Source organism: Sphaeramia orbicularis, chromosome 1 (assembly GCF_902148855.1).
Source record: "Sphaeramia orbicularis chromosome 1, fSphaOr1.1, whole genome shotgun sequence".
In the NCBI taxonomy this organism is placed as follows: domain Eukaryota; kingdom Metazoa; phylum Chordata; class Actinopteri; order Kurtiformes; family Apogonidae; genus Sphaeramia; species Sphaeramia orbicularis.
The window spans coordinates 24045816-24058594 of NC_043957.1; the positions used below are offsets into that span (position 1 = coordinate 24045816).

Consider the following 12779-nt stretch of genomic DNA (forward strand, 5'->3'; position numbering starts at 1 on the left):
GATAAAACACATATGCATTCTTCAGCAAGGTGTTAAACGCAGACCTTTTAATTGCAGTGGGATATTTAATCAGTCAGATTTATTTTAATTATATGGTGTCAAATTAAGTTATGTCATCTTCTAACATCCACATTTGTAGGACAGCGACAGAATTCCCTCTACACCGCCACCTACTGTTTCAGCCCTGTAACACCCATTCATACTCAGGCATACTCCGCAAGGAAAAGAGTGAACGTATCCAAGAACGGTACAGACTCAAGTACGCTGTGTGAAGACACCCCAAGAATCACAAATCCGTAAGTCTGTCGGTGATTACTCACCTGAATCTCTTCCCTCACGCTGAACAATTTTGAAGTGTACTCCACCAAAAACAATCCATGTGTTTACGAACAGAGCTGGTAGGTCAGTCAGACATTTTCAGAAATTTGTCACGATGTGCATTGTGGGAAGGGGGCTCCATGCAGCTGCATTATGGCCACAGCAGCAACAAACACGGAAATGGATTCATTGCCTCTTGCTACTGCATCTGTGTGGAGCTCCACTTTTCACAAAGCATGTTGTGACAAGTTTCCAAAAATGCCCAACTGACCTACCGGCTCTGTTTGTAAACAAATGGGCTGTTTATGGTGGAGTACACTTCAAAATTGCTCACCGTGAGGGAAGAGATTCAGGTGAGTATTCATGGAAAAACTAACAGATTAGTGAAACTTGGGCTATGACTCGGGTTTTACAGATTTGATGAAAAATTGATGATGAAAGTTATACACAGCTTTAAAGTATAGGTGCTTCTGTTTTAGGAAGTGAAACATAATTTTTTAACAAAACACTTTCAAAGTCTTATAACTAGTAGTCTTTTTTTTTTTTTTTTTTTTACTTTTTACTGTCTGTGTAGGCTGCAGTTTGTACTGTAAAAGACAGCATTTGTTATTATTAGACTTTGGAGCCCTTTTGTTCTGTCAATCTGGGATACATATCTCTTCCTGATGAACCCATGAAGGCAGAGATATAAGATACCCAGAAGCTCTTTAGTATAAAACAAATGTGTTGTAGTTGTTCAGTGCAGACCTTCAGAGGCGTCTAAGCTGCTGAAGTGGCTGTTTGCCAACATGAACCAGTGGGTTCACAGTTGTGATTAATACTTAAAGAGCCCTGCAGGTCGTCGTGTTTTTCACACAGATTTACAGCATTAACAAACCGAGCCGTCCAAACAACTCAGAAGAAGAGGAGTGTGGGATTCCTTCGTCTTTTATTATTTTTTACATTTGTTCAGATATTAGGCAAGCAGTTCTTTAAAATTTCAAAGTTACATAATTGAGGATTAGAATTTAATCTTTACTTATTTATGTATGTTTATTTCTTTTATGTTGCATATTTTGTTGAAATTCTGGGTAATTCAAGGGAAAATATAGGAGAAGCAAAAATAAACTTCTTGCTTCAGCTTATTCCTTTTTTAGTTACTGTTTGAGTGGAAAATGTTCTAATAATTTTTGTTCTGTTCATGTATACACTTGAAATAAAATTATTCAAATAAATTCCTGTAGACCTGAAAATCTAACCATTTAGGCTAAAAGGAGCTGAAAGTTAGTTGACAGGTGGTTCAGGCCAAACTATGGCTGCAGTTCTAAAGGACAGACTCAGGATGTCATTCAGTGACCTGGTTCGTCCACGCCAAACAATCATAATCACAAACATGCACAGGTCTGAATGTGATACAGGCTCAAAGCAGCACAGATGCTGCAGCCAAATACAAGAAGGAAAGTGACAAAAAACTGTCCACTGTGTGAATGTGTGAGTTAAAATTCTGACCAGTATATGATAATAATATAATTAGAAACAGATTTGAGTGTTATTGTTTCAACCCAGACTGTTAGGGTTAAGGTTTAATAAGTCTCCATTTCAAGATAATACATTGTATTGCTAAATGAAGCAAACACAGGGTCTTCTGTATCTGTAGTGCTTCATACAACCACATATGGAGCAGGATGTGTGCACAGGATGACATGGTGAGAAGTAACCCCCCGTTTGTGACACTGTCGAACCTGAAGTTACCTCGCTGACCCCCTAATCCTGCTTCATGATACAGGCCCATAATCTTGTTTGGACGATTCAAAACAGATCTTTAGTGCAGCTTCTGAAAACACAAACTGTACTGTGGCCTGAGCTAAGGGAGTGGATACAGCAGGTGAAGATTATAAAACAGTAGAAAACTAGACTAAAGCTTAAAGACTGAGTGATACTGTAGGTGGAATTCTAAACTTTGTGCTCGGTGAGGGTTGATTTCAGAATTTCCGAATCATAAATAACTTGTTTAATGTAGAAGGGTCTAATCAATCATTAACACGAGGACTCATTAGGTGGCACTTTAATATTATGTATAACAAAATTTTGGGGAGATAAAATTTTTAGGTGAAAAATGTGAAATTACTGCTCAGTAACACATGAACTTGAAATGGACATCAACTTTATAAGCTCTACGCAAACATTCAAAACATGAGGTTCTCGATAGATATTGATATCGAATAGGACAAAACCTTTTAGATATGATGTTCAACTTTGCTGAAAAAAATTTTGTACTAAAATATTGAAAAGTCTCTGTTTTATTGACATGAGAATGTGGTAACACATGGACAGGCTGCCATAGTAACACCTGGACGACTCTTTATGATTGTATGCATCACCCCAAATGTATCAAAAGATCATTACTTTCTGAAAGTTTCACTCAAATATCTGAATTATAAGTAACTTGAAAATTTTAAATTGGTATTTTTGTAGTAACATGTGGACAGGGCCTTTTAAGCAACTCACCAATGTTCAAAAATGTTCATAAATATTGACAATATTCACAAAATAATGAAAATCTAATACTTAAAATTTAACATTCATCTATGTAATCAACAGACTGAATAAATGTTCAAATTTTTTAGAGATAATTTTTAGCATCAAATTCAAGCTATGGCTATGGTGTAAAAAGTACAATCAATAAAATCAGTTGTAACTTTTTTCCTACAGGTGGTATTTTAAAAAGGATAACAGTTCCATAAAATACAACTCTTCAGCTAAAAAAATGAGCTCACTTGATAAATGATGTGTGAAATTTTACTTTTTCATGTTGATGTTCACTTTCGCTTGATTGGACCCAGAAGCATAAACGTCTGTTTCCATTGGGGTGAACTGTGAAGCTCTGCTCTGATTTTCAACTACTGATCCACTCCTGCACAGAAGACAGAAGCTCTGGCTAAAAGTGATTGAGGTGGATGTCAGGAAACTACACCCAAGTCAAGAGTTGAGAAGCTTTAATTTCACATGAGCTTCTCCATGACAGAGACAGACTTTTTGTCCACAGTTCAGCCTATCAAGGACATTGGTGGCCATGTTGGATGTGGGTTCAGTTTCCTTAAAGCTGCCCGGACCTAAATCAGGCTGCAGGTCTGCACTGCTGCCCTGCAGGCTGGAGCAGCTGATAATCTGCAGCCTGCACTGCTGCATCAAGACAGGGGGAAACACGCAGAACAGCAGGGGAAACTGGGAAATCCTGCCTTCAAAGTAAAAGCACTAACTAGTTTCTTGTATTAAATTGCTAGGAGTCATAATATATATGATACATTAATATAGAGACACTAGATTGAATTTATCTGAAGAGTAGAGTTCGTTCACTGACTAATCTGACTTTTTGTCACATCTTATTTAAGCCTTATATCATCTATTGTGATACTGTCTGGGCTGCACCTTACAGTTTATTTTGCATCTTACTGTTTATTTATCCAGGTCTTTAAGTGAGGTCTGTTTTTATACTTTATGTATAGTGTGTTTGCTTTTGTGTTGTATTTTGTACTGTGTTTCATGCTTCTGCACAAAAATTTTGTAAAATTTCCAACTTGAGATCAGTAAAGTCTATCTATCTATCTATCTATCTATCTATCTATCTATCTATCTATCTATCTATCTATCTATCTATCTATCTATCTATCTATCTATCTATCTATCTATCTATCTATTTAATTTCATCCATCCATCCATCCATCCATGAAGAACAACAATCTGCAACTCCAAGCTGCATATGTCTTTGTATGTGCCGTTTTCTTCTAGGAGCATTTTGTCGTTTTACACCACATTACACATTATGCTCACTTCTATTTTGCAGGGACTTTTTTAAATAAATACAAACTAACCAAACTCATTTTAGTCCAGAATGATAGTGGATGATGCCAGATCTATTTCCAGCACTGGAACACGTCTGCCAAGATGTGGACGTTCTGTAGATCTGGATGTACAATGGACGACTACAGATGCCCTAATTTAGTATAAAATGTGGTTTGGTTTGAAAATACAAAATTTATCTAAAAAAGCATACATATTTGTAACATTTCAACATTAGGCTTAAGACAAAACAACCTTTGTACTGTATTTGTGTTGGTGATTTTCTTATAAATTCACCTTCACAACAGCAGGTATCATGAGAACGTCATCAGTACAAACACAATGGAAAGATCGTGTCTTGACTATTACAGTTTGTGTGTGTGTGTGTGTGTGTGTGTGTGTGTGTGTGTGTGTGTGTGTGTGAGTATGTGTTTGTAAGACATATTCTTTCTGAAGCAAGATGTATTTGTTGTGCATTTGTTTGGTTGATTAATTTTGTATTTGAGGAAATGCAGAGTTTGTTCATAGTGTTTTGTACTTGCAAACCAAACTGTGATTGTTAGCGAAACATGGAACATTAAAATAAGTTTTATTTTTTCAATCATCACAATGGCTTAATCCTTGAGAGGGTCTCTGGGGTGCTGGAACCTATGCCATATGCCATCAGGTGAAGGCGGGGTACACCCTGAACGTGTCTTTTTGCACTTAACATGTGTTGAACTCTTTGTGCAGACAATATCAGATTTACTGCATTAAATTTCAGTGTGAATATATAAAATTTCATATTGCTTGAGTGTTTTTAGTCTTATTTTTTGAGGTCACAAAATACTGACTTGGGTTTGTTGTGCATATATTTATGCAGATATTTTCTTGTTACTTAATGCAGATATTTGTAAATTAGCAAGCATGCTATCATGCTATTTACAATTGTGCAACACAAATACAGGCTCTAATGAGTTTGTGATTTTGGTGCAAGAGACGACAGCATTATGTGGAGATAAGACTTTGTTTTAGGCAACAATTATCAGATTTTTCATTTTTAAACCATGCAGTTCCAGGTTTAAGGATTACAGGATAATTACTGCTCTCCAAAAAGTAGTGATGGAAGACATAGCCACATATTCTTAAAATATGTTTTTCTATATTACTGTTGTTGTTGTTTTTTGTTACATTTTGACAGGAAATTACCTCTATACTATTGTGCACACAGTCTCTGTATTTCTACCAAGATAGAGTGGAATATCAATGAAATATGTACTAAGAATAAAATGTAAAAAAAACAAAAAACAAAAAAAAACTATAAAGTAAATAAACAGCTTCTGTGGCCAGCGATTTGGTGTGTAATCCCTTTGCACTTAAACTCTTTGAACTCTTTTTTGTGCAGACAGTATGAGTTTTACATCAAATTTCATATTATTTGGGTGTTTTTAGCCTTGTCTGTGAGCTCACACTTTTCTCCTGAATCTATTTGCATGCGTTGTACATATATTTGTGCAGATCTTTCTTGTTCTTTCTTGTTACTTCAAACAGACTTCATACATAAGCATGCATTCTATTTAAAACTGTGCAAAAACAACCAAATACTTTTGGCTTATTAAGTATTTTATTGTTTTTGGTTTGGCTAAACCGCTTTTATTGTGAAGAGTCAGACTGGATATCGTGTTATTTCCTATCACCTGCTTTACTCTGAAGTGAACACCTTGGCAAAGCTGCCCAGTGGAGATGACTCTCACTGAATTAATGATGACAGGGTCGGAAAAAGACGCAACCTGCGGAGTGTAAGGTTTCACACCTGACTTCTACCTGAACTTACCAGGGTTAAAACACATACACACAAACAGGGTGAAACATTCCCCCCACTGCAGCTCTAATAAGCACAGATGAGATGCTTCTTTAAAATAGATTTGTATGTGATGAGGACAGTGAAGGCGCACCGGCCCGTTACGCTCGGGTGCTGCGTTCAAGGACGCACGGTCAGCGCGGCGGTCAAGAAAACAGGCTGCTTCAACTCACCTGCGAGGAAACCGCCCGCACCACCAGATACATGGAGGTCAGCAGCGTCAGCATGGTCCGGCCGGTGTCGATCTGTCGCTGAATGAATGTCCTCCGAAAACGCAGAGATGGCGACCGGATCCGTCACGCAGAGAGGGAGACAGGTAGACGCCCACGGTGAGAGCGCGCAGAGGCAGACAGGTGCGCGGCAGGACACAGGCGACCTCCACGAACCACGCCGCACTTCGACTTTCACGGCTTCTCGAGGCTCCGTTACCCGGCACGCACTCCTCACTCCTCCACCCCCATCCCACACACACACACACACACACACACACACACACACACACACACACACACACACACACACACACACACACACTGCTGCAGTCAGTCTAGTCCCTTAATAAGATTTTGAGGACGGAAATAGCAGCTGACTGAACTCAGAAGGCTTTTCATGTGTGATTACAGGTGGGAATCAATTAATAATCGATAAAACTGAGCTGCTTGGCCAAAAAAAAAAAAAAGGGGGGGGGGGGGGGGGGGTAATAGACCACGTCACTGCAGAGGAATAAAATATGGCTGCTCCAATCTGAGAAAAGTATGTTTTAGGGTCAGCTGAGGACTGCAGCAGAAACACAGACACAAGCTTTAGTGTGTTATCAGTGATCTTGGAGCAGGACACGACTAGGGATGGGAATTGTTAAGAATTTAACGATTCCGATTCCATTATCGATATTGCTTATCGATCTGATTCCTTATCGATTCTCTTTTTGATTCTCATTGGGTGAGGGAATAAAAGAGTACAAATGGGTATGTTTGCATTAACTGTCTTTTATATTTCCATCTCTGCACAGAAAATATAACATATACAATATGTACAAATAATAACAGATGACACCGGGCCTGGTTTGGGGGGGGGGGGGGGGCGTACAGTGAAAGTGAAACTAAAGACGATTTACTAATTCCTCTATTGCTGCATTTCTATTACGTGGAACCGGTTCGGCTCGGCTGGTCTCCCATGGTTGTGCACCTCATTTCCTTTCCCTTCTTACCTTTGGAAACTTGTATTTAAGGAGTTACGATGTTTGTTGCACACACCAGAACCGGCCCGACGTTCACTCTGCCGCTACATTCACAAGCGCCGCTAAGTAGCGGATCAAATACGTTACATTCCTGTAAATGATTCATATGCTGTGGGCAAATGTTTGAGGATATTGGAGGGACTCCACCCTTTTGAAGACATGGAAGCTTTGACAGTGTTCCAAGTAAGTGGACCTGGTGTCATCTGTTTAGACAGTTTCTACCTCAATGCCATGTTGGCTACGTTCTGACCAAAACAGTGCAGCGTACTTGTGACGTCATTGCGCATACACAAGGAAGGCAGAATCAATAAGCAGAATCGTTAAGCAGGCAGGCAAACCAAGGAATCGAGCTACTGGGACCTGGTTCTCAAAAAGAACCGGTTCTCGATTCCCATCCTTAGAGACGACAGTGGAACAATGATCAGTTATTTAATTTTAAACCCTGAATTTCACACACACACTTCCCACAACAGTCATACATCTGTGTGCACAAACAAAAAATAATGATTGGTCAGTCAGATAATATTTTATGTACAGCAATATTCAAAAGTTAGGATTTTAATGTCTGGCTGAACTTTTGGAGTGTTTTCTGTGACTGAAAACTAGATCAAAACCTAGTCTTTAAAGTGACAACGTAATGCATCCATGCAGCTGTTGTGTAGCTATTTTGCAGGAGCCCCACACCGATCAGCCCTAACATTCTGACCACTGACAGGCAAAGTGGTATTAATGTTGATCATCTCATTCCAATGGGACCTGTCAGTGGGTGGGGTATATTTGCAGAGGTGGGAAATCCCAGCTCTGTAGACACAGTCGGCAATGGTGTCACAGCTGGGGGCAGGGAAATCCGAGAGGGAAAACAATTCTTCCCCCTGTCCGCGATAATGTAAAAATGCAGAATTTCACCTTGTTTTGCTAACACTAACAACAGTGGTGTAGTGGTCCCTGGAGAAGCCATTTTAGAAACAGTAACATATTTCCACTACATGGAGCTGGCTGGACTCAGCTCGGCTCGACTCGACTCAGATACCAGGTCCTTTTCCTGGAGACTGTTTCCATTACAGGGTACTACTGATTTTAGAGTACCTGGACATCATAGCGATGCGGCGCGTTATTTCCATGTCGTCTGCTCAGAGAGTCGCTGATAAACTCTCTTGTTGCATGTTGTGTCGTCAAGCTTGTGCTGAATTTTTACATCGGCCACCAAAGACTGAACCTCCTCGATCGACCATGGTGTAGTTTTGCGGGCTGTCATCATGTGGATTAACCTACCACTATATTTACTGTCAACTTCCGCATCTGTTTTTTGTAAAACGCTGGGTCACAGAAACAACTCTCTGACCAATCAGTGGTCTGCAGTGTTCATGTCACGTTTTAGTATGTTTCCCAATCTTGGAACCTCGGCGGAGGTGATACCAAAAAACTAGTACCGCATACCAGATTCCAAGTCCTTTTTCGTAATGGAAATGCAAAAAGACCAAGTCAAGTCAAGCTGGTACCACATAGTGGAAATGCGGCATAAGACTACTCTATTTAGTTTACCCAAAAATCCATCAGTAGTATTTGCTCACTATTCTAAAATTATCATGACTTGATCAGGAGCAGTTTGTAGGTATTACTGGTCCCACAAGCAGCTGCATGAATGTAAATGTATTCAACATGAGGCAAACATAGTATAACATTTGCCTTTCATAACATTAGCCTACTTGCATAGTTTAACTATTGGCAACAAAATCGCTTCTCTAAATGTGCAGTCATATGACCAGTAGTTCAAAACAGTGACTCATTCTGAAACCACCTTAAAACTTACCTCAGAATTGTGTATTCCATGAAAGTTCCAATTTGGCTCAGATACTACTGAATGGTATGCATCAGGGGGATTTAGAAGTGGGTATACACAATGCTGACTCAAAAATAAGTAGGTATACTCCATATACCACTGTATGCCTTGGACTACACCTCTGGCTAACAAGACTAATGACAACTTTGAGTCGCTAATGCCTTCTGACAAGGACTGATATATTAAAAAATTAAACACACTAAGGTTGTAAAAAGTGTTTATGGTGAAAAAGTCCAGCCTGTCTCACCTCTGTGACTCCTTTGGCTTGACTGTGGAAATGGGTCAGTGGTGGCAAAAAGGTTGGATCACCATCTCACCTTTTTTTCTGGGATCTCTGTGTAATGTCTATCATTACATTATGGACCTTGTCAAAGTCACTCAGTTCATTACATTGATCATTTTGCTGCTTCCAACACATCAGCTGCAACGACTAAGTGTTCACCTAATATATCCAACCCAGTGAAAGGTGCCACTGGAATGAAATCACCAGTATTATTACTACTTCTATCAGTGGTCACAATGTTATGGCTGATTGGTGTAGATCACCCACAGGTGAATAGCTAAGTGGTGATTTGCTTCAGACTCTGTTAAACCACTTTCCCTGCCAAGAGGTTGAGGGGACTAAATGAAGCAGACAAAACTTAAACCCTGTTCTTGATAATACAGATGTTTTACAACAGGAACATAACTCATAACAAACTCGTAGAAAACAGTGGTGTAACACCCCAGTATAGGGCTGCACGATTTTGGCAAAAAATAAAATCCCGATTTTTTCCTCTAAAAACTCGATTTTCGATTTTTGGGTAAAACTACAAAGGACAACAGAAATCAGCATGTCATTTTCATGAGCAGCCCACAATGCGAGGCACTGCTCCAACCTCGAATCTGTGATGGTATTACATAATGAACCTACAGAAGTTTTTTTTTTCTTCATTAAATCTTTATTGAATGAAGTAGAGTATAAAAACAATGTATACAACAACAAAATAACATAACAAGTTTGCCAGGGGAAATACACCACAATATAATGTCCGAATCAGAGCAAATACTGATGGTTTTTGTAGCCTTTTTGCTTCCAGATTTATCGAAAAGCTTTAAATAAAGTTCAACATCTTTCAAAAAATAAATAATATTTGGTTTTGTGTTACAGAACTTACATTTGTGAATGAAAAATTTAGCAAGAGAACTAAATTAATTATTAAAAAAAAAAAAAAAAAAAAAAAAAGAAGTACGGTAGCCCACAGGCACGCGGCCCGGAGGCACGAGAAAGATGAAATTGGTTTCATAATTTCCGTAATCGTGCAGTCCATACATGCATTTGTGTTCATTTGTTGAGCATGGAACAAGGGAATATTCATCTGAAACATCAAATATAGGTCAGACAGCTGCAGAAGTTAGTCTGTTACCTGCAGGAGATCAAGGTTAGTATGGACAAATTTGGGAGACTGACACATGTAGCAGTGTTACAGTGAAATGTACATTATATAAAATAGACTTTGGAAACTCAAACCAACAAGCAATGTAACATATATAATTATATATGTAGATATGTGTATGTAGGCAGTGGTGCTGCTTGCCATTAGGCAAGGCAGGTAGTTGCTTGGGGCCCCTAAGCCAGCAGGGGCCCCTAAAGGACCAACAGACTTGACACAAACAGTCTAAAGAATAAGTTCACTACACAGCAGCAGTGAGAAGTTGCAGTAACAACTAGCGGTCTCAAATTCTCTGAAGGGGCCCCCTGAGTCCAAATTGCCCCTCCCCCACCTGTGTGTGTTGTGTGTGTGTGTGTGTGTGTGTGTGTGTGTGTGTGTGTGTGTGTGTATATATATATATATATATGTATATGTATATATATATAATTTTTTTTTTTTTTTTTTTTGCTTGGGGCCCCAGGGGACCTTTTCTGCGCCACTGCATGTAGGTGTAGGTGCACATATAAATATCTCCCCTATCCAACCTGTAGCATGTTCAACATATACACAACAGCTGTAAATAGTATTTATAGCTTTTTTTTATTTGTAAGTTACATTTATATATTTCCTATTATGTATCTATTCATCGTACTAACTGAATGTTCTTTTCACTATTGTGTGCTTTGTTGTACTCCACTCTTGCTGCTTTATTAGTCCCTTGTGGGACTAATAAAGGAATATCTTATCTTATGTTATGTTATGTTATCTTATCTTATCTTATCTTATCTTACCTTATCTTACATATAATTTATTGTTACTGCTCATCTTTATGTGAGACTAAAGCCTGTGTCCTATTTCTGGTATTATCACAGATTTACAGTGTCACAACACCATATTTTAACAGAGAGAAACCTAAGTTTAACTGTTTGCAGTTGTTTTAACATTTTAAAGCTGCGTATGACTTTCATCCTTTTATTCATTCATTCATTTTCTGAACCCGCTTTATCCTCACTAGGGTCACGGTGGTCACTGGAGCCTATCCCAGCTACTTATGGGCAAAGGCGGGGTACACCCTGGAAATGTCACCAGTTTATTGCAGGGTCCTTTTAATTCCTTCCGCATTGAAATTCATTTTACAAAATATCTTTGCACACATTAAAGCTGCGTATGACTTTCGTCACCTGAGTCATAGCCTAAGTATCATGAATCCGTTGTCTTTCTGTGATAATGCACCTTGATTATGCATCTCATGCATTTTTGGACATTTGTCACAACGTGCTATGTGGGAAGTGGAGCTCCACACAGCTGCAGCAGCAAGAGGCAATGAAACCATTTCCATGTTTGTTGCTGCTGCTGCCATAATGCGGCTGCGTGGAGCTCCGCTTCCCACAATGCACATCACAACAAATTTCCAAAAACGCCCGAGTGACCTACTGGCTCTGTTGGTAAACAAATGGATTGTTTATGGTGGAGTACACTTTGAAACTGTTCACTGTGAGGGAAGAAATTCAGGTAGGCAATCACAGATGGGCAGGCGCCATTTATAACGAGAGTCTAGGACAGCGTCTCAAACAGGAAACAATGACTTGACTGCTTAATAAATGACCAAAAACATTTTTAAACTACACTCAAATGCAGATTATACACAGTACTCACTGGCTGTATCACGTATACCTCATTTACTTAAATCTTAATGTTTTTTTTTGGTATTTTAGGTGATTCCTATCGTATTCTTCTTCATGTGAGACAGGTGAGGCGGTGCCCTAGAGCCCTCTATTGACGAGTCACCACTAATGTGTACACTTCTGAGAGACAACACCATCTATCCACTCATCCTCAGATTTAACAGCCATGACGTGTCTGGACCAGGAGGATGGGACTACAGACGGTCCAGGATCAAATCTTAGCCCTCTTCCCACAGGACAAAGTATTGAAGCGTTAATGCTGAGTCCTTACCGTAGCCCTGTTATTCCAGCTCACTGTATGTTGTCAGTAGGAAGAAGAACCAAAGAATTTGGTATAGACCAAATAGTGAACTGGCAGCTAACGCTAAATTAATTGAGTTAGCATAAGCGGCTAGTTTGCTTTCCTCTTATTTTTCTTCCAATCAGCAGCACCTGGTGAGCTTGAACCACAGGGATTCGGTTAGAAGAACTCTGGTTTCAGCTCTTTTTTCCAGATCTCTATTTTGATCTAATTGTGTATTATGAGACAACGCCATCTCTTCACTCATTCCCAGATTCCACAGCCACTAAAGTTAAAGGCCATGAGGCTGGGACTATGGCTGATCCAGAACAGGATTACAATTTTTTT

General features: G+C 39.2%; 1 protein-coding gene across 1 annotated transcript in view; it reads right to left on the minus strand.

Moving 5' to 3' along the window:
- The window catches only part of LOC115417107 (malate dehydrogenase, cytoplasmic-like), a 35518-nt gene extending 29106 nt beyond the window's left edge, over window positions 1-6412 (minus strand). Inside the window, exon 1 of the mRNA XM_030131096.1 lies at window positions 6151-6412. Within this exon, the coding sequence (XP_029986956.1) occupies window positions 6151-6204 (54 nt within the window). The 5' untranslated portion in view covers window positions 6205-6412. The remainder of the gene's footprint in view (window positions 1-6150) is intronic.
- Window positions 6413-12779: the final 6367 nt, after the last annotated feature.